Source organism: Schistocerca gregaria, chromosome 2, assembly GCF_023897955.1.
Source record: "Schistocerca gregaria isolate iqSchGreg1 chromosome 2, iqSchGreg1.2, whole genome shotgun sequence".
NCBI classification, from domain to species: Eukaryota; Metazoa; Arthropoda; class Insecta; order Orthoptera; family Acrididae; genus Schistocerca; species Schistocerca gregaria.
Window position 1 is genome coordinate 445,919,733 of NC_064921.1, and position 23,794 is coordinate 445,943,526.

At 37.9% G+C, this 23,794-nt stretch overlaps 1 protein-coding gene across 3 annotated transcripts in view; it reads right to left on the reverse strand.

Annotated features, from left to right (window-relative positions):
* The window catches only part of LOC126325417 (myeloid leukemia factor), a 135,999-nt gene that overhangs the window by 59,639 nt on the left and 52,566 nt on the right, over window positions 1–23,794 (reverse strand). For all 3 annotated transcript variants that reach the window (XM_049995172.1, XM_049995173.1, XM_049995174.1), the window contains exons 4-5: window positions 21,650–21,851; window positions 9,826–9,952 (exon numbers count right to left, since the gene is read on the reverse strand). In XM_049995172.1, the coding sequence (XP_049851129.1) occupies window positions 9,826–9,952; window positions 21,650–21,851 (329 nt within the window). The remainder of the gene's footprint in view (window positions 1–9,825; window positions 9,953–21,649; window positions 21,852–23,794) is intronic.

The following is a 23,794-nucleotide window of genomic DNA, read 5'->3' on the forward strand; positions in this document are numbered from 1 at the left end:
ACAACCAATTATCTCAGTACTGCCATTTCAGCATTTGTGAGAAGACTGAAATGTAGAACCATGTTACAGTCTTCAGCAGAAAACAATTTAGGAAAACCAAATTATTTCGGCATTCTCTCCATCATACTCTGTTTTACTGCCACTATTGTCAATGACTGATTAGACTACTTTTATCTGTTTACTGACTTTACACAAAGACTAAAATTTGGAAGGATAGATAGTATGATATTTCACCAAAATTTTACTCTCAAATTCAGTGAAAGCTTCTCTATCTCACCCTTTTGGCTTCATTCAGTAGCTGAGATAAAGCTACTTACTAAAATGGTTATTTAACCACAGAATATCTTTTCCCAACCATCACAACCTTACTTAAGGACATACCTTTTTAAGGAGTACTGTAAAATATTTCTGAGTTTTACTCATTTGTGCTACAAATTATCATCCTCAGAACTCAATATTTGATGCTGACTACACACCCTGTATTCAGTCACTCTTGGGGCCAATCCAAATGAAGTGGTCCAATAAAAATTAAGTTAGTTACTTTACCATTTTTAAATATTTTCATGTTTTTATGTGATTACCCTATAATTGAGAAGTTCAAAACAGTTTTTTTAGAAAGTTTTCATTTCATTTCACTTTTACTAAATGGCAGCCATTTTCGTTTGTAGGCGCGCACTGTTTCAGTTTAGAGACGATAGATAGAAAAAAACTGGGTTAAGTTACAACATTGCATTTGACATGATTGTCTATTACACAAAATACCATAAATTCAAAAATAATCAGTCAAAATGACCTCCCAAGTTTGGTATCCAAATTTTCAAAAATCCACTTTTTAGGCCTAAAAACACCAAACAAGGAGTGATTTATAAGAGTATTTTTTCTTATAGTTAGATTTCATACACTACTAGCCTCATATACAGCAAGAACACTTACAAATGTTTTCTTGATTTTTTATGAATTTTTGAAATTTGAAAACTCATTTTTTGTGAAGTTTGGGGTTAGTTATCTCAGGTGGGACCGAATATAAATATACGATTTTTGCACAGTTTGTACACCTATATGACACCAAAAACTTCAACACACAAGTTTTTGAAAATGAGAAAAATTCACATTACTCTACAACTGATCTTATGGCTGTTGCCTATTTCAATGGTTTATTGTAATAAAATTTAATTGTAACATATTTAGTTAACACTATCACCCAATATTCATTTAGTTTATTTTTAATAATGCAATATTAAACAGGAGCCTTCACTTTTGCTCTATAGTAATAAAAATGCCCGTCTACAGTTAGGTTTATTGTCAATAAAGAAGTACATTATTGCTGGGTGTGGCATCATAGAAGTACATTGCTGGGGGTGGCATCGTTTTAGTCAGTCTGTTCTGAAACCTGTTAGAGTGGATGTACATACTTCACTGAGAGAGTAGAATGTGTTTTGTGCTTTGTTCTGTGTGTAATTTGTAATTAATTTTGAGAGATTAACTGGAATGCAATAACATGGATGAACAGTGCTCTGTTGGACAGATTGCACGTAAAGTGTGTCACAGAACAGTTTACAGTTCAGTTTCAAAAACTTGAAAATGTCAATGGCTTTGATGAAGTAAGAAACTTTCCTTATATTTCGAATATATTATTCTGTAACATCAGTGTGCAAGTATCATTAGAAGAAATATTACCACAAATTCCTTGGCATTGAAGAAAACTTACTTTGTTGCTATGTAACATCACAAACTAAAATGTATGAGGATCATTGTGTCAGCAAAATTACATCTCTGTCTTTAACGTTGAGTGGCATAGTGGCTTGTGTGTATGAGGGATAGTGGTTGAAAGAATAAGTTTGGAAAACAATGATGTCTTTGTGAATTTTTACCACCCTGCTAGCCCAAGAACGTCGTTCAAGACATCTACTAGTGACAGTTTGGATACTAATGAAAAAGGTTTTGAGGAAACTTTCAGTGCCTGAACTTACCACAGCAACTGGGAGGTCTTACTCTATATCACAGAAGCTGTCTGAAGAAATAAGTGTTCTTAACACTGAGCACTAGGTCTAGGAACAGTCGCATCTCTAAGGATGTTAATTGAAAATATTAATTTTAAGTATGTCAAAATCATATAAATGTTAATTTCAGTGCTGTTTCCACTTTTTGTATATAATTCAGTACCCTACTTCCAATAATAATTGATTATATCCTGCCAATATCACAGCCGTAAGATCAGTTTTGGAGTAATGTGAATTATTTCCTCATTTTTAAAAAGTCATATCTTTGTTCAGTCAGGCACCAGTGCTGAAATTTTTACAGTACGTTGCTATCATATAGGCGTACACAAACTGTGCAAAAATCATTCAGTGCTACCAGAGATAACTAACCTCAAACTTTACAAAAAAAATCAAATTTCAAAAACTCAAATTCTTGCTCTACATGAGGCTAATAGTGTATGATATCTAACTATAGTAAAAATAGACTCAAAGACTCGCCCCTTCTTGGATATTTTTGGGCCTAAAAACAGGATTTTTGAACTTAGGGTATTTTGTGTAATAGACAATGTTGTAGAGGACTTTTTCTAAAAATAATCATGTCAATTGCAATGTTGTAACTTAATCCAGTGCAGAGAGATTCAAATTTTTGCTTATGCCTCCAGACTGAAAAATCGTTGCGCGCCAACAAAAAAAAATGACCACCATCCAGTAAATGAGCAAAGATAAATTATTTTAAAAATCTTGTTTTGAACTTCTCAAATATAGGGCAATCACATATAAAAATTAAAATATTTGAAAATGGTTACTTGACCATCACTGGACCACTTCATATGGATTGACCCTCGTGCTAGTAAAAATTATTTTTCTACCTTCCGTAACATTCCTTATAATACCTACTCCCTGCTACAAGTTAACTTGTTTGAAAAGCTTATGTCAGTTGCAAGAAGGTTTAAGACATGGGTCTCATCCATCCGTTCTTTAACTATCTGCCCAAAATAATTCCACAACAAGGCATTCAGAATTATTTCACAAATCTCTTTACTGGCACCAGTTTTAATTGCACAAGTATCCCATTCTACAGCTGGCAAAAGTCTCTGCTATTACAATAGCATAAGGAAAATTCTGCATGATGTTCTTGGAAGCTATCTCATAAGCTTAGCAGGTGATGTGTCTACCAATGGTGTTGTGTCTGCAATTATATGAGGGAGCATCAAATACAACCACACAGCCCTTTCAGTAAACAAAAAACACTGAGAAACTACACTACAATACAACTGTTATGTCTACTGAAGACAAATACTCACACCCACTGTTGCAGATCATATCATATCCAACAAATACCACCCCACACAGGGTGATTAGAGGAATGCTAGTCAGTGGCTGTTTTAATGTGTTTACTGGTGTCAAGAGGAGCAGATGATGTGCATTATTTTTTTATGGGTGAGCTGAGAAAGGTATTGCCTGTCTGAAAAGATTTTAATAATGTTATCAGTATATTTGAACAAATTCCACTTTCCACTATAGATATTGTGTCAACATATGGCCCTTTCCGTCAGACCAGTTTGTGAAAATGTCAATCAATCAACCTGAATGAGACGAAGTTTTAGGTGTTGACTGGATAGAAAGGGTTCCTCCAGGTGGCCTATAAATAAGTTGGCATAGGATGGCACCAAGTGAGTACCGACGGCAGTATCGCAGATTTGTAGATTCAATCTTCGAAAGTGAAATAATTGTGGATCAGGATGTGGTTGGCTAGGAGAATTTACAAAAAGGTGATGGATGTGGTATGAGGACAATCTTGGGACAGATAGTTGTCCACAGCCACTAGGTTATGCACATGGGAAGATGTTAAGTGTACAAGGATGTAATGTCCACAGTGACCAACAAGGAGCCTGGTGGAAATGGGACAGGAACTGAAGAGGCAGTGAAGCATCACTAGGATTCCACGACTTCTATGGTGGTGCCTTTGTACGGGAAGGATGGGAAGGTCTGGATTCGTTTTCAGTTATGGATAGCTGCACGATTCACAGGAGTGGTGCTGGATCCACTGGGGGGGGGGGGGGGGGGATTTAGGGAAGTGAGGTAGGCCAGGTTACAAGTGTGAATTCCTGGAAGGTTATAGGGGGAAAGTGGGTAGGAGAAAGGGATGTTCACAGCTGGATGGTGGCTACAACTGTTATGAAGAAAGCTCTATGTCAGGGTGTATACGTAGACAAGGAAAAAAATTACCGGATTTCGCGGTTAAAAATACACTTTCTCCCGGGTGAAAACATTTTTTCCCTGTTAACTGACAGCATATTTTCTCTCGGAACTGTGTAAGTCCTCTGAATGATTATGGCATTATACACGGGAGTACAATTTCCGAGCGCTTTATAAAATCAAACACAGGAGAAAAAACATGTTTTGGAAAGATCTTTGATGTGCAGCAACACATACACTGCATATTTTCGTATTACGAAAGTATAAATTCGAATTCCAAACAACACCGCATGTTACTTTCCGAAGCATTGAAATTGAACGTTGCGATGAGCTTTTTTAAGTCAGTCATAGCTCATGTCACATGATCACACAGGCCAATGACAGCGGGTATTCAGAGCTTAGGACATGTGATGTAGTCAGCCAATAGCAACATCACTGTTAAGTAGCACCAATGCACAAACAGAAAAGTTAATGTTTTGAATTAATATACATAGTGTTGCTAAATGAATCACAAAGCTTTCGCATATAAGAATGGTCTGTAATATTGATACGCTGCAAGAGACGCTAAGCTTTCCCATACAATGTTGGTCTTTTATGCGCATTTACAACTTAAGATACATCACAAAACTGTGATCATAAATTTTTTAACTACAACTTAAATGTCTGATGATCTAGGCTCGAAATTCGTCATCAAAGAGTTGATTTTTAAATCAGAGTCAAACGCTTTGATTTAAGAAATTCAGAGTACATTATCGCTAATAGCTCCGTTGTAACTGTAAGAATGGTACTTTGATGGTAACGCTTTTCAAACCACCATTCGGAATATTTTCCCATGATCTGTTAGAAATAGGTTAGTTTCCGCAGTTGCCGGAAAGTGCCAAATGACAGGCGTCATCGCACTTGCGCAGCTACGATGTCGCAGGGAGCCCATATGTTTGTACGTGTAAAACATTAAAAGATTGTACATTATGTCATAGAAGAAACAAGACATCAGAGGATACTCCAAGAGCACCGGAATTTTGAGACCCATTCTAAAATGTGCACATTTGTATGTCCACATTCCCATTTAAGTAGGCCACGACCTGATATTAAGCTTTTCAATGTGGTTTTCAGAATGTAAATTTTCTTGGAGTATCAGTACTGTGCTATCTCGTTTGGTTCTTTATTGTGGCATAATGCCATACGTGCTAGAAGTTAAAAATGTGCACATGAAATGCAGCGAACAGTGTGTGGAATTAAAAAGAAAATTTCTTTAGCAGACGGACAAAAGTAACTTTATTGTTCTGCAAGGCAATTAATGTTTGACTGACAGAAAGGTGGAAACCAGAAATCTGTTTTGTTTTCATTTGATGTGAGAGCATCAAACTAAGATGAAACAGAAAAATCACTAAATGTAAACAAAGGTCACGTGGAGACTACCCACCACCGTAACTCAAGACTGCTCTGCGCATCAGCCCCGGATCTACGATATTTCCGAACCGATGCCACACCCCGCTACTCCCTCGAGCGTTTGAGATAGGACGTCAAAAATTTAAAAAACAATCAAACTTTCAAAAATATGTTCATTTTGTAGCGCACATCTTTCTGAAGAGCCTGACGCATAAAACATGTGTTCGAGGAAATTTAAGACATGTTATTTGGTCGTAAGTGTGCCAAAGTGCAGTACCTCGCCTCCTCGCACAGCATTCTTCTATCACACGTCTGTGTGCTTCGCTCTGTGGAATTTAAACGTGTATATTTTGTAATGGATGCCATCAAACCATATTCAGGACAGTGGAAATTAAAATGTCCTGTGGTGAAAAACTCTTCACAAAATTTGCACTCTTTATGCCCTATCCGCTAACAACTTGCTGCTTTGTGTGACAAAATTAAATATAGGATACATAAACCCAGTAAAGACACGAGACAAGCAAGACAATACACATTTCTTCAATCCTTAGCTCCTAGATTTTTTTTTCTCTAGTCTTGCTACAGCTTTACATGGCGTGCTTTCCTTTCGGCGAAAGAATGTATTACCTCATCAAAGTTCCTCAAATGTTTTGCTACATGAGAAGTCGAAATGTCTTTGTCTAATACCAAAAAAGCTGTTAATGCAAATAGGACCCAAGACTGGAGTGGTTTACCGATATGATCACGTCTATTTTGTTACTCGCTGCTAGATAAAAGAAAACAGGCCTTTCTAATACTGCAACAATTTTAATACACACGAAATAAACGAGACTTTTGGCGCAAACGGTCTTTTTTTGTAACGACCGAATATAATTCACGAAGTACCAATATCAAATGCCTATTAAGCCTACTGCAAGTAAAAATCCTTACGTTAGGAAATAGTTTCACACTTACTTCATACGCTCCAGCTTCTCAAGTATGAGATCGAAAAGAAGTAGTAGTAGTAGTAGTAGTAGTAGTAGTAGTAGTAGTAGTAGTAGTAGTAGTACGAAATTTTTATACAAACTTGGAATCGTCATATTGTTCCATAATTTGTGTGGGTCCCTGTTTCTTCACCTTCATCGTTCTAACAAACAGTCTTATTATCACTATTTCTGTAACTATTCCTGCAATGTCAAAGCTTATTCGCAGGTTAACTCCACTAACTCTGCCAGAATCCCGCGATTATTATCTATCAGACGTTGATACATGTTCGCACAACACATTTTCCGCCCTTCTTCCAGAATAAAATTTAAAGCGGCTGCTAGCCAGGGACTGTACAACTGGCCCTTACTAGTATAGCGATCTGGACAAAAATTTTCTGTCAAAATTTCATTTTCTTAGATACATTGAGAAGGTAATACGTAATCTTTAATACCTATTATTCGTTTACTTCCACTCCTGTAGTCTGAATCTATGGATTTAGTTAGTAATTATAACAACGCTCATTATTCGCAAACCCAATCGACCAGACAATCAGACAGCGATTGTCATTCATTTGTTCAGCCTTACTCCGCTCAGCTCAGCTCATATAGCCCCTTTTGTCTGTAGGAAAGTTTGTTTCTACATGTGACTAGGATTCCCCCGACAGAGACATCATGTACACTATGCACGCATTCAGAAATCAACTTACGATTCATTCAGAAATCAACTTACGATTCATTCAGAAATCAACTTACGATTCATTCAGAAATCAACTTACGATTCATTCAGAAATCAACTTACGATTCATTCAGAAATCAACTTACGATTCATTCAGAAATCAACTTACGATTCATTCAGAAATCAACTTACGATTCATTCAGAAATCAACTTACGATTCATTCAGAAATCAACTTACGATTCATTCAGAAATCAACTTACGATTCATTCAGAAATCAACTTACGATTCATTCAGAAATCAACTTACGATTCATTCAGAAATCAACTTACGATTCATTCAGAAATCAACTTACGATTCATTCAGAAATCAACTTACGATTCATTCAGAAATCAACTTACGATTCATTCAGAAATCAACTTACGATTCATTCAGAAATCAACTTACGATTCATTCAGAAATCAACTTAGAATGTGTTCAAAAATGTTCAAAACTGACAGGGATGTGGTCCAAAGTCATATGAATAATCGATAGGCCAACATGCGCTGGATGCTAGGCTCTTTGTGAAACTAGGTGCGGGCCGCGGTGGCCGTGCGGTTCTAGGCGCTTCAGTCCGGAACCACAAGACTGCTACGGTCGCAGGTTCGAATCCTGCCTGGGGCACGGATGTATGTGATGTCCTTAGGTTAGTTAGGTTTACATAGTTCTAAGTTCTAGGGGACTGACAACCTGAGGCTGCTGTGCAATCTGGCAGCTTGGGCACTTTAGTAAAATTTTTTCCGGTAGCATGTAGGTGCTTGCTGCAACTGCTTAAACAGCCAACAGCCACAATTCTGTAGCCAGAAGCGGGAGAAGGAGCTACTTAACTGCGCATGCGCATGATCCCACTCTTAACTGCTAAAACAAATCTAATGTAAACAAATGTGACATCACGTTCATCGGAAGCAATTTGTTGTTACGAAGCATAGTCTCCCTAAAGCCTTTGACACATTTTGCTATTGGCAGATGCTTGTATGAGCACTGTGTTTTGTTGCTGTATATGGCGCATTTCGTTTGCAATTTAAGTCTTATTTTCATTTTTCTCTCGTTCATGTTTTATTGTTGCGGTATTATCCTGAAATAGCGGTATACAGTAATATCCTTTGTTAGAGTATCGGTTCTTGGCAATCAAAATTACAAAAATTTAACTGAAAACAAAAACAATGAAAACTTACTTCCCAGAATTCTAAAAAATTCCCAGGTTTTTCCGATTTTCTCCAGGATGAAGAAATTCCTGTGTTTTTCCCAGATCTGCCAGGTCGTATACACCCTGTATGTGCAATTTGGGTTAGTAGTTACTGGGGGAGGCACAAATGTTTCCTGAGTAAAGGTCGTATGCAGTTTCTCTGTCTCAGAACATTAACAGATAAAGTGTACAAAGTAAATCCATACACTTAAGATCAACTTTAAAATAACAATCGCCAAGAAATTTCTGCCTCTGCAGAGTGCAATGAGCAGTTTCCTAAGCAGGTGTCAGAAATGCTTTACCAACAATTGGAGGCAGATCCAGCATCTCCTGGATTAACAAATGTAATTTGCTTTTGTTTGTAAGTGTTTATATTGTGCATGTTTGAAATGACTTATGGGACATAATGTGCTGTGTTTACTGCACATCTCTTAACTGTGAATACAGCAGCCAGCTGGCGTTAACAATTTATCACCCTGTAGAAACTGACTGACAGTACACGATGAAATATGTTCTTGAGAACAGATCACAACTAAAAAGGGACAAAGCAATGTGCGAAGGTACGTACGTAAGATGGAAAAATTACACAGGTTCAGACAAAGTCCTTCAGGGCTAACACAAAGTTGTTTTTCAATTTATTTTTGTGGTTAGACGGAAGGTTGCATATTGTTCACCAAAAAGAATCACTACAATGGTACAAAATCAGCGCAGGGGAGCTACTGGATGAAGGCTGTCTGTATAGTTGTGTGTGCGTCTGATGCTGAGAAATGTGAATAGTTTTAATGAGTGTTTCACTTCTTTGGGGGGGGGGGGGGGGGACCCAACAACTTAAGAGTTGACATTGGGGACTATGGCTGGTAAGCTACAGAATATTGTTTGACTGGTACCACCTCCTGCTAACTGACAACAGCAAGAATATAGTAATGGAGGAATTTCACAGAAAGTGGACGGATACCAGTACTTGTCCCTCTAGATTTCACTTCCACTGAATGTAAGTACAGTGATCTGTAGTGGCTTTAATCCCTACATATTTTCAAAAAGCGGTTTTAAATGATGACTATGGGGATATACTATAACCCCTTCCCTATTGCTCCCCTAGGGACTGTGAGACCAAGATTAGAGTAAGAGCAGCATGCACACAGACTTTTAAAGAATTGTTTTTCCTGCACTCAGAGAGAGAGAGAGAGAGAGAGAGAGAGAGAGAGAGAGAGAGAGAGAGAGCTAGCTAGCTTTTATGTCTTAACACAACAATATTATTTACAATAACCGAAACAATGAACAGGTTACTCTCTCAAGGCAAGATGACAAAACAACAAGTCAGCATTTAGTGCACTTCAACAGTAGTAAATAGTTTAATACTAACAGAAGTAAATCCAGTAAACACCATAACTTACCTGCTGCTAGGAAGAGCAAGCATATCACGGTGCCTTCTAGAGGGAAGATGGGCTGAGGGATAATTTATTGATCCCACTGTGTTGCGGGCTTTCTGTTCAAATTCTTTGTTAAACTCCTCTGCTTCATCTGAAACATTATATTAAATAAAATCAGTATAAAGATGGAAACTTTACCATAATTCCCTCACTGACTTCTAAAAATATATCTGCATCTATACTTTTAAGGAATACAAAGAATGATCCTCCTCACGCCACTCTGCCAGCTCTTTACTATCGCTATGGGACTGATACTTAAGGATACGGGATACTTGTAAATGGTGGAAAAAACAAAATTTTTTTTTTACTTTATTAAATTATATAGTCTTTCCTGATTACTTTGATATATACTTTATAGGGTTTCAAATGAAGAATGACCTATACTACATTTTAAAGTTACGGTCATATATGCCCCCACGCCCCCTTTATTTCTATTACAGAAACCAGTATTATTTTGAAAATACCTGAACTTTGTTTCCAGCAATTATATGTATAATACATTGTATGTGTTGGTGACAGTGCAGGTTTCTAGTGTCTGTAAATGCTTATCTATGCTAGTATTTACTTCTGATTTGCATGAACAAACATTCATGTGTTACTGAATGTATGTTGCCCAAGTGCGACATGAATTTGTGGAAGTACATATCCTTTAGTGTGCAATAAATACGAAATATCAAGAAATTCAATAAAAGGAAATTTCGTAATAACCAGTTCACAGACAAAGCAAGTCACACTGCTGAAAGTAATCTATGTATCTTCAGGGAAGAAACTCCCACATGGCACACCTCCTGGTGATTCAAATTTTTGTGTTAACAATGACATCATTTGTAGTGGATTTGTTGTTGTTGTTGTTGTTGTTGCTGATAATGATGATAATGTGGGCATCTTATCTTTGATAAAGGAAAGGGCAAAATGTAAACAATGTGATGGTGTAGGCTGTTGGAAATAACTGAACAACAAAGTAGCAGGAAGAGTTTAGCATCAAAATTAGTTGTTCTGTGCAGATCCTGCAAATAAATCTACCTTAAAAATTACTTCAAACATTGTGCATAATTCGTATGATGTAAATTTGAAGTTAGTGTACCCAATCCATGCAATAGGATAAGGAAAGGCTACTCAAATGTTTTGTGGTTTGATGAACATTATTCCTCCTCCTCCTCCCAGTAGGTTCAGCAAGTACATAAAACTACTTTTAGGTGCCTTGACAGTTGTGTCTAAAATATCTATGAAACATGCAATAGAAAAAACTACAACTATTCGTGGGACCAGGCACATTGCTGTTGCACTTGATGGGACATGGCAAAGTCAAAGACATCGTTCCTTGAATAGTGTTGTAAGTGCTACTTCTTGGGGGCGAATGGATAAGTAGTTGATGTTGAGTGCTTATGTAAGTACTGCCACACTTGCCATGACAACACCGAAGGACATATTGAACATTAGTGTTCTAAGAATTATGATTGGTACACTGGAAGTATGGAGTGTGATGGAGATCTACAAATATTTCAGAGGTTGGTGCCCATTTATGATGTTAGATATACGAAGTACCTAGGTGATGGGGACTCTAAATCGTTCAGTAAAATTAATGAGTTCAATGTTCGTGGTGATACCTTGGTAACAAAACTGGAGTGTTGTGGACATGTGCAAGAGGATGGGTGCTAGATTGAGGAAGCTACAAGGCGAAATGAAAGTTAATCTGATGGAAAATCTTTCTCTCGCTGAGGCGAATTGACAGAAACTGAAATAGACCTCCTTCAGAGTTATTATGGACTGGCCATTAGATGAACTGCACCTCTGAAAGATTACACAGCAAGGAGAAAACCTGTATGGGCCACCTACTTTTATAAGTAGTCTGCAGATGAGCACCCTATGCACGGACTGTGCCCTAAAGGAGCAGATTCTTAGTGTGGTTACCAAAAAGCAAAAGAAAGTGGTCAAATATACCATCATACGCATTTTCTTCCTGAGCCCGTTATGAATGAAATGAAATCAATTTTTGGAGACCTGAGTGACCCTGTTTTGCTTAGTAAATGTCTTCATGGGGGGCACTCAATACAAACGAAAGTTCCAACCATAGCATTTGGGAAGTATTACCCAAGAATGTTTTTGTAGGACTAAATACATTAAAAGTTGGTGTACTAGTCACCATTTTGCTCCTCCCCGATTAATATGTAATCTCTTCTGTATTTGTACTGCAGTTTCCCTGAATCCTGTCAATCAAGATTAGCATGACACTTGATTTACAAGAACGAAGCCTTTGATGTTCATCATACTTCATACATAAACACATTTTTATTCCCAAACAAATATGTACACATATCTTCTGTCAAGTCTTTGCAACAGGTCTAATACTCTAGCTGAATGTTTCACCAATTTTTACTGTATAGTATTTCCTCATAGGTACTTGCATTGTAGATTTATAATTTCCTGCAGTACATAAAATATTACTTGTGTGTGTAAATCATCATCCACAGTAATTGTGCTGTATCCTACCTGTGATATTGCCACCAATTAAAAAACTGGTCAGATATCCCATAGAAACATTTTCTTTAGAAGATTCAGTATGGGACCAAAACATAAGCTCTTTGAAAATCCAGAAACACCAATTAGCATTGTTTGCATTATTGATTGCACTGAGGATATTCTGGGTGAATAGCATAAGTTAAGTTCTGCAGGATTGTTGTTTCTGGAAACAGTAGTTTTCTGAGAAGAATGTTTTTCCCTCCATGTAGGTCACATAGGAACTCTTTAACACGTTCTTCAATTATGTTGACAGATAGATTTGAGTGATACAATATGGCAGTTCTGCAGGTAAGTTTTTTCCGTTTTTGCAGGTAGACGTGAAAGCTCTTTAATTATCACAATGAATATTGTTATAATTAAGGTACCAGTACTACATTACAATATAGAGTGGAGCTTATTCACTAGAATATACTGTACATAAGCTGACTAGGACTTCATTGCGCCCTACAGTTTTACCAAGTTTCAGACATTTACACTGCTTTTCATAGCACTATAGTGAGTTGAGATAAATATTTGGTATTGACTATTCATATGACCAGACATGGCCATGTTACAAGACATGGCCTAATAGCTACCTCTCACATTCTCTAAAAGCAAAAACAAAAATCCTAACAATATGCACATCACACCTGGATGTGCGAATTTACTTTTTCACTAACTACAGTATATGAGCTCTAAAAACTGTAAAGCACTCATTTTATTATACAGTTCACTGAATTGAAGTTACTAGTTATACTACACAATATAAATGTGGATTATTCTCACAATATTGTCAAACATTCATAATTTTGTTGTTGTTGTTGTTGTTAAGAGATACAGGGTATTACCGTTGCACTAGTGACAGAATAATTCATCAGTATTAACAGCAGGAAGTCTATGTTATCCAGCTGCAGTCACAAATCCTCATGGAATAGTTATAATATTAAGAAGGTTATCATAATGTTAGGATCAGTCAATGCCACATTCTCCATTTAAATTCCCAAGCAGACTGCAGTTAGGGTAATAGAAAACTACCACTAATCTCTCTATTAGAAACTTATTTCAAATTAGTTTCTTTTGTACTATTCAAGCTGCCCCGGATTCCTTCCATATGAGTAATTTTCCACACAGTCCACATCAATGCATCTGTTTCTGGCTGCACCTCTGATGATACCTGCAGTGCTGTTCCCTATTCTCTCATGTCTCACCAGTCACCGATGACCGTAGCAGTCTGGTCCCTTTAAACCCCACAAACCAACCAAACTATCACCAGTCACTTGATTGACAGCAACCACTAGGAGACTCAATTTCAGAGATAGGCAATATTTTGTTGTTTCAGCTACACTATTTTATTTACACCAATATCACTTCCATGACACTGAAATGACAATGCTATGGAGGAAGTTTAGAACACCTGCACCTTTTGGTAATGTTGGCTTCTTTTGTGCCACAATTCCGAGCAAGTCAGCTATTCTCAAATCTCTTCCAGATCCTAATCTCATGTTTTCGACCACAGAATAATACTGAATTTCCTTATTGTGAGAGATGGTGCCTTACTATGGGCAACAGAATGACACATAGCATTATTCATAACAATAATACCCTCGTAGGTATTGCAAAGTGGTTAGATGTGTGTCTTTTGAAAACTCTGACCCTGTTCATTTCTGATCATCATCATCATCATCATCATCATCATCCTCTTCTCTCTCTCTCTCTCTCTCTCTCTCTCTCTCTCTCTCTCTCTCTCTCTCTCTCTCTCTCTCTCTCTCTCTCTCTCTGAAAATATACATTAACAGGCAATGTACCCTGCTTGCAAAACAAAAATCCGAAAGACACTGCCACTGTTCCTAGTGCTTTCATCAGCCCAAGTTTCGTCTAGCCACATAATACTGCCTAATGTCACGTCCATGCTCTTGCATAGGAATCTGCAATGCCACACCACAACATCTGTCCTTGCCACTAGTGAAGTAAGAACATATGGACTATCAGGCCAATTGTGTCGTCGGAGTGAAGAGTACCTAGAAATAGAACAAAGCATGTCCTTCTCAATGGAGACAAGTCTTCCGAAGTAAGAGTGATTTCAGGTGTGCCGCAGGGGAGTGTCGTAGGACCGTTGCTATTCACAATATACATAAATGACCTGGTGGATGACATCGGAAGTTCACTGAGGCTTTTTGCTGATGATGCTGTGGTGTATCAAGAGGTTTTAACAATCGAAAATTGTACTGAAATGCAGGAGGATCTGCAACAAATTGCTACTTTGTGCAGGGAATGGCACGTAGACAAGTGTAATGTGTTGCGAATACATAGAAAGAAATATCCCTTATCATTTAGCCACAATATAGCAGGTCAGCAACTGAAAGCAGTTAATTCCGTAAGTTATTTGGGAGTACGCATTAGGAGTGATTTAAAATGGAATGATCATATAAAGTTGATCGTCGGTAAAGCAGATGCCAGACAGATTCATTGGAAGAATCCTAAGGAAATGCAACCCGAAAACAAAGGAAGTAGGTTACAGTACACTTGTTTGCCCACTGCTTTAATACTGCTCAGCAGTATCGGATCCGTACCAGATAGGGTTCATAGAAGACAGAGAAGATCCAACGGAGAGCAGCAGGCTTTGTTACAGGATCATTTAGTAATCGCAAAAGCATTACGGAGATGATAGATAAACTCCGGTGGAAGACTCTGCAGGAGAGACGCTCAGTAGCTCGGTACAATCTTTTGTTGAAGTTTCAAGAACATACCTTCACCGAAGAGTCAAGCAGTATATTACTCCCTCCTATGTATATCTCGTGAAAAGACCATGAGGATAAAATGAGAGATTAGAGCCCACACAGAGGCATACCGACAATCTTTCTTTCCATGAACAATGTGAGACTGGAATAGAAAGGAGAACCGATAGAGGTACTCAAAGTACCCTCCGAGGCACACAGTCGGGTGGCTTGTGGAGTATCGACGTAACTGTAGTAGCTGAATAACTGAAACCTGTCTTTAAGCACTGTACACAATGAAAATTTGTTGCCTAATTTTGAATTTACATTATCAATTTTGATAGTGTGAAACATTTTTGTATTTTGTCTCCCAGACTGCAGTAAGGACTATTATGATAACCATAACAACTGCAGTACAGGAATTTAATTATGACAACAATGCTTCAATGCCCTTTGGGAAGAAACATTTAGATACATTGTTTTGGCATTTTCAATTTTCTGTCTCAGCTACAATGATTTTTTCCTCACTGCATGAATAAAGTGATTCTAGTTCCTTTCTGAGAAATGACGACCTCCTCCTCCGCCTCAGCCATCTTGTTGAAATTTAAGACTTTCCTGCTTACTTTTCTAGGCCCTTGTAATTGCTACTGTACTGTGATCAGTACATCAACATTCTCAAAGAAATTGGCATATTTTCATCACTAAAAATGTTTAAAATCATCTGCGTTAAGTAATTATCAGAGAAAGCTTTAGGTCTTCTGCAGGAGGTTTTCACTTTATCATAACTCTCAAAGTCTGTCTTAATGAATTTTGGCGTGATTAACATCTCTTCCAATTATTACAGCAAGCCTTAAAAATACACACCGTAGGCAATGAGGTATCTTCTCGAGTCATCAGTTATTTCCGTAGTTGGGTTTGGAAGACAACTTCAGTATACAATATTAACATTCAACACACCTATTGCTGAAAGATGGGTTGTCCTAGTCTAAAGCCTGTGTGCACTCATTCCTCACAGATAATTAGTGAAGTAAAATCACTGCATGGGTGCATACACTATATATTTTGCACAACTGTTGTATTATGGGAAGGTGTTGCCTGAAATGGAGACCTTCCAGCTTTTGTGCAGAGGCTGGAAATTGAGATCTTTTCAACACAGCTGTATCTACCACTTTCGGGTGTGACTGATAAACATGTACACTTTGTTCTATAATAATGACAGGGCTGGACAAATGCATATAGCCTATGTGCAGACTTTTAGAATACTAAGAATTTTGATGGAATTATTTCCTATGCCCCGATGTGACAGCCCTGCAAAGCTTCTAATCAAAGGTAAGGCCAGAAAACAACATCCAGTCTTCAAAATTTGAAAACCAACCTTAATGTGAGTGTAGGATATTACAAGCTAACAGGTCAAAATGCCTTTTTTTTCTAAACTACACATATCATTTTTGTTCAGTTATTTGGAAGTACTCAAAAATTTGAATTTTGTGATAAATGTAAATATGAATGTGAATTCTGCCTCAAAATATAAAAATGCAAAATTACCTATTAAACGATATTCCATAGCAACCTGTACCCATATGAGATATTTTATTAGAGGTAGTTTATAGCCTTATTTTCTGCATATTAATATCGAAAATTTAACAAATAATTTGGTTACTGGTATTGGACGTCATCTGGCAAATCCCAATTTGATATGATAATGTTCTTAAGAATGTGTTTGCAAAATAAAATATGCACAAATGCAACAATGTATCAGTGCACTCAATGCTCTTCAGCCACGCAAAATGTGGGTGGTTAAATGTCTGAGATACATGCCATGTAATATTATGTAGTACTCCGTTGTTGGACCGTAGCAACTTGGAACAAAGAAAGAAGGGGGGGGGGGGGGGGGGGGTGCCGGCAGTGAGTAAGGCGAGACTTACCAGCAATCTATGAAAGTGCGCTTCAAAGCAGATTTTTTTCTGCAAATTTATGAAAAACCATTAAGAGCAACATACTTCTCGGCACTTTTTAACAGTGTTCCACACGGTGCTTCACTATGGAACAGGAAGCAGCCTCAGCCAATGTCATACTGCGTATTAACAGCATTACAGAGACTGTAATTTTTACTTCAAAAATTGTGTACAGTCATAGTTAAAGCGTGATCTAACACATAAGCAGGACCTACATTCAAGAGCATAACAGCACCAGTGCCATTGTGCTGCAACTTCTCGCGAATCATTGCATTTGCACTTGTTTACATCAGGTTTAGTCTTATGATGACTTTACAAACCTTTACAGCAATATGCCAGTTCACACTACTTTAGAAATACTAGAGATGAGCTTGGGGGCTAATAAGAAAGAAACAACTGCTGAACAGATTATAGAATTAATGCAGTTGTTAAATGGTAGTAAAATACATTATTTTGAGTTTAATGGAAAGCTTTATAAACTGTCAAATGGTCCTGCTACGCATAATCTATTATCAGACATTCTGGCCAATATTTTTATCATCAAATTAGAAGAATTTTTTTTTTAATGTCATGCATCCACAAAACTAGGCATTTAATTCCCCATTCGAGGTATGTTGATACTTTAATTGTATATAATGGATCAACTCTTTGGAATGTTGAATAGCCTTCATGAAAAATTTAAATGTACCTCCAAGTTGCAAAATGAATATTGCAAACCAAATTTATTAGTGTTCTAACTCGGGGTTACAGACAATAGGTTTCGATATTTTTTTACAAACCAACTAGTATTCATCCACTTATACCATCTGACTTGACAGGGAGACAGGGGAAATTAAAACTAACTTGCAATAATATAGTACCATCTACAGCGGAAAAATTTTAAAGAAGGAAACCAGAAATAAGCTACCACATTAGGTGACTGTAATGAAAGTGAAAGGCATATTTCAACTCTTTATAGAGTATCTCAAGCAGGACTAAACATTTTCTGTTAAATAAATACAGCTGCAAAGTTGCGTTCTCTACTGAAAGCAGCCTACGGAAAAAACTGAATCCGTAATATTAAAACAGTAGTTCAGGTATCTCAGGATTACATGCAGTGCATATCCAGCAATTTTTTTTGTTTCTGACACACTGGAAGGCTTTCTATGTTGGATAGAACGAACACCTGTTGGTAAAAAATGTATCACTGTCAATAGTTCTCCTTTCAAATAACATTCGTTAACATCAGATCACAATCCAGAAAGATTAGAAAAATGTGTATTCTGCATAATGAAAAGAGATGGTGAAGGTTTGATGTCACCATCCCATATGACAACCTGCAATCAAGAAATAGACTTTTTCCAACGGTTTCAAGCCAGTGCTCGCAACTGTGTAGGTCCTTCATCAACATCTCTTGCTCTTCAGTAGTGTTTTCTCCCTCATGTACATGTCTTAATACTTTACTTTAACTAGGTGGCACTGTTTCTTTGATACACAAGTTCATCCCACGAGGACAATTAGGTCCTGCAAAGAAATTTTATATGGTCATATTGTTTATTTTTTACTAGATAAACAGGCTACTCATCCCTTCATGTAAATTTTTTCCATTATTGTTTTTTTCCGTGAAAAACTGTGGGACAGTCCAATCTGAGAACATGTAGTACTTTTTACTCCTTTTAATTTTATCTGATTTCACTCCTTGCTTCTGTGTCACACTGTTTTGGGTATCACAATGGTATGACACTGCAGGAGAAGTTTTAAGTGACGTTATCAGCCCACAACATGCAAGTAAGTGCTGCAAAACAAGTTGCCACATGCTTAGTTTGACATTTGTCTGTTGAGTACCCATACCCGATTATCTTACACTTTTAATGAATTTTAATCCTATTGCTTGTATGAGATGCGAGTGCTTCTGCTCATGATGAATGTATCACATTTCATGTAAAGTAATGTAGGTAGGTAACAGCTTTTATTTTCCATTTAATGATTTCAATCACTTTTCACAATTAGGAGCACAAGATACCACTCCTTATTAAAAAAAAAATGTTTAAGTGACTACTTGTTGTTCTATAGAAAATAGTCTTAGCAATATTGAAACCTATGTCAAGAGTAAAAATCAGCAATTGCCTGCTTTTCACATTGGAAACTTACAGTTGCAGCTAACAGCGATATTCGAGACTGATTTGGCATGGTAAATTTAAGGGGTGGCCAGATGCCTTTCCTACCACCCTGTATCTCCACCCCCAATGAAACGTATGTACCCTAAATGTCAGGGTGTAGTTTTATTGATTTATTCATGTGAAACTGACAAAGTTTTCAAAATGTTTGTCAATCATGTAACAGAGACCTCTTCAATCTACCAGGAGAAATCAATCCACAGCCACCGCATGCCCCTGCCCTGGAAGCAGTGCTTTAACATTCTTTGCTGTCTTGGCTGGTCAAATTGGGAGCCTATTACTGTCTTGTTAATATGTTTATGACCTGAAAGGCATGAATGACTTTGTAACAAGTAGTTTGCATATGAACTTTCAGTAGAGGTGCTTGTTCAATTCTTTTTGCTGATATAAATGTTGAATTCCTCATCTCTACTTAGTCACTAGAGTAAATTATGTTGGAAACAGTGATTGTATCACAACCTGATATGCTTTATTTGCTTTAGCATTAGCTATTCATCACCTCGATTTCATACACTTTTTCTAGATTAATGCTTAGTACTCTTGACCAAATTCCACGTTTCTCAGAGAAGTGACATGTTTTTGTGTTCCAGGTACTTGAGCCACTTAGTCACACGTTGCCTGGTATTTGCAATTTAAGATGGTGCAGCCATACCATTGACATTTACACCTCATTGTGCACAGGAAATGGGAATACATTTCGGTATGTATAAAATAACCTTTAAGTATTCTGTAACACTAATGAATTGGAAACTAATATAGAAATGGATGTTTCTCCAGCACACTTTTTTGTCAATGGCATTTCCTCCACCCCATTGTGAGGTTTCAAAATATTGTTCTTGGCATACTGGACACCCTATCACATTTTGCTATTCATTATCATCATTTACCTACAAATAAATGTATTAGTAATTTTTTATATTTACTAGCAATCAGCTGAGATGTGGGAACAATGAAAAGTAATCAAATATAACATCTTCAAGAAATATAATTTAGATATTACTATATAATGCACCTTTTAATTATCCTACAACACATCCATTGACAATTCAGTGTTAGAGTGATAATCATAGAAATATTTAAATTTTAATCATCAACAACCACTCAACATTTCCACATTCACAAAAAAACATTTTGCGCTTTTTGCCATATGCAAGAGTGTAGAATGCAATTTTATTTTATAATTAAATTATCTTGAGTCAATTCTCTTGATACATTACAGACTCTTCATGTGCCGTTTAGTCCACACGGTACATACACCGAAGCGACAAGTCATGGGATTGCGACAAGCACATACACAGATAACAGTAGTATCGCGTACACAATCTATAAAAGCGGTAGTGCACTGGTGTGGCTGTCGTTTGTAAGCAGGTGATTCATGTGAAAAGGTTTCCAATGTGATTATGGTCATGCAACAGAAATAATAGTTGGAACTACAAGCATGGGACATTCCATTTCAGAAATAGTTAAAGAATTTAATATTACAAGATCTGCAATTTCATAAGAGAACAGAATACTAAATTTCAGGCATTAGCTCTAACCATTGACAATACAGTGGCCAATGACCTTCCCTTAACAACTGAGAGCAGCAGAGCCAATGTAGAATTGTCAGTGCTACCGAACAACACTGTGTGCAAGATCTGCAGAAAAAGTGTAGGAGATGCAACGAATGTATCCATTAGCTGGCAGATGACTCACACAACTGCCCTTGAACAGCACATCACCACCTGAAGCACCTCTCCTTGGCTTGTGACTGTATCAGTTGGACCCTAGACGAATGGAAATTTGCGGCCTGGTAAGAGCTGATGGAAGGGTCCATGTGTGGCACAGACCCCACAAAGCAGCAAAGACCCCCTGAAGCCACTGGGCAAGCTGGTGGGGGCACTTTAATGTTGTGGGGCATGAGTGCATGGAACGAACTGAGTCACTGACAGGACATTATTGTGTTTGGCTACTTTGAAACCATTTGCAACCATTCATAGACTTGCTCTTCCCAAGTAACTCTGGAATTCTAACCAGGTCACAACTGTTCACGATTGGTTGAAGACCATTCTGGACAATTTGAGCAAATGATCTAGCCACCAAATTGTTAAACAGGAATCCCATCAAACTCTTATGGGACAGAATCGAGAGGTCAGCTCATGCACAAAACCCTGCACCAGCAACTCTTTCACAGTTATGGACAACTACAAGCAGCATGGCTCAATATTTCTGCAGGGGCCTTCTAAGAACTGAGTCCATGTCATGTCAAGTTGCTGCACTATACTGAACAAAAGATGGTTTGACACAATATCAGGAGGTATCCCATGACTTGTCACCTCAGTGTAATGACACTCATGAACTCGCCAATATTCTAGTTTCCTCAAGTCCTTTCCTTTCTTACAATGAATCAAAAAACCTCCAGCTGAATAATTCATACATGAAAGGAGCTCAGTATTTTGTAGTACATACACATTTATCAACTAACCTTCATCAAGGTTAATGAAATCCTGCCTTTCCTCCTGCTCCCCAGAGTACAAATTCTGTTCACGTTCCAGATAGTGTGCACGTTCACCAATATGATGTCCAACAGCCATTTTCTTTGTTCCTGAACGAGAATCACAAACAGTCTTCTTCACTTCCTTGATGCCACCAGGTGCAGTGCGTGTTGACGATGATGCCTGGTATACCTGAACATATTTTGTAATAGGTGAAGTATTAGTTTAGACTTTTGGTGTATCCTAACAAATGCAAAAAAGTTAATTATAGCTAAATGACCTGGCTCTGCAGTAATCACCTGAACTTCCCTTCACAGTGTGTTGCTTCAGTGGTGACACTAGAGTAGGTGTTGATGGACAAAAGCATATAGGAAGTTTTACTATGGGATCGTTCACAAGGGAAATACCATGACGTAATGTGACACAAACGTCTAGAGGCTACCAACTGTGTTATGAAGATCTGAGATCATCACAGCATTTTAGATAAAATATTGGAAGACTTGACAATGTTTATCTCTTACCAGAGCGTGGCTCAGCAGAATTGTATATAGCATCAGATTCTTGTCCAGGCTGTTACGGTAGTATAGCTGACCACTTTCCTTGTTCTGAATGGGTCAAGTCATTCCAGCCTAGAAATTGTCTTCAGTATTAATATAAAGTAATATCTAGATGCAGAAACTTTCAGTAAGTAATACTGCAATCTTCTGAAAGTAAGCATCTGGTCACAACTATTTCCTATAACAACCAAACTTTTAACATATCAAACCATGTATATAGAAAGATTACTAATTGCCACAATGAAGTTGCTGTTGCCTATTGCCTATTGGTGGGCTCAATGTAATAAATGGAGATGCGACAGCCAAATCTGCTACTATCCATATTGAAGCAACAAGGGGTCTGAGAAAGATAGTCTGAATTTCATTACAGAAAAAACAAGTAACAGTCAAGTTGGTTAGTTGGATGATTAAAGGGACCAATGTACTTGGTTATCAGTCACTTTTTCCTTGAACAGGCCTATATGATTAGATTGGAGATAGCCTTGCCACGCAAAACACTGAGGAAGAAAGCGAGACAGAGGAAGAAGAAAAGGTACCCCACCTGTGGAGCAGCCCAAAGCCCCCCCCCCCCCCCCCCAAGAGCCGATTGCAATGAGGGGACATACATCTCCCAGCATCCAGTATTTACTGGGGGCACTCCACTCAGAAATAGTCTAGGAAATATTAGCAACATGAACAGTGTAGAAGTAGTACAGAGAGACAAAGTATGCAAAAGTCTAACAGACCACACAAGAGGGGGGACGAAGAGTACAAGAGCAGGTACTGTGAGGACTGGGTTGGACAACCAAGCCCACACAGTTGCAGCCCCCTCTGGGCAGAAGAGGTAACAGTGTTCAAACAACCCTTCAATGGGCTGATAAGGTTAAGTGGCTCTACCATGAAGCAATTGATAACAGATCCCTTCACGGGGAAAAAAAAAGTAAAACACCAGGGGTAGTGAGCCACTGAGATTAAAGAGTCCACTGCAGGGCAGCTAGGTTGGGACAGTTCAGCAAAACGTTAACCACAGTCAAATGGGAACCATAATGTCAGTGGGGTGGGTCATCATGAGGGAGGAGATGATTGTCAGCCAGCCAGGTACTAGCGATGCAGAGCTGGCAAAGGGTGGCAGAGTTTTGCAATAGTCCTGCATGGAGGACCTCCACAGATTCCTACTGTTTTTCCACCCCTACTTGGTAAAGTTAGAGTAATCCATTTCATATGCCAGATTCATAAAACTTCATGGTGTAATACTGATCAGGGGCCTGTTTCTAGTATACTGATCTGTAGAGTCTATTTACTGGTAGTCAGTTTGGCCAGGCTATTGGCGAGTTACTTTAAGAGGACCTTGTAAAAATTGTCCCAAGGGATTACTACTGGCAAGAAGTCAGAGGAAGGGGATTAATCTCCAGCTGGCATTGATTGATTATTTGAGAGGGTCTGTGGGACCAAATGGAGAGGTCATCAGTCCTGCGATTACAAAGTGAGTTACAGAAGAAAAAGGGTCTGCTGAAAGTGGACGGATTCTGTCAGGGGAATCATTAAACACACACAGTAAAGGCATAGAGGAAGAGATCAAATCTAAAAACTGCAAGAAAA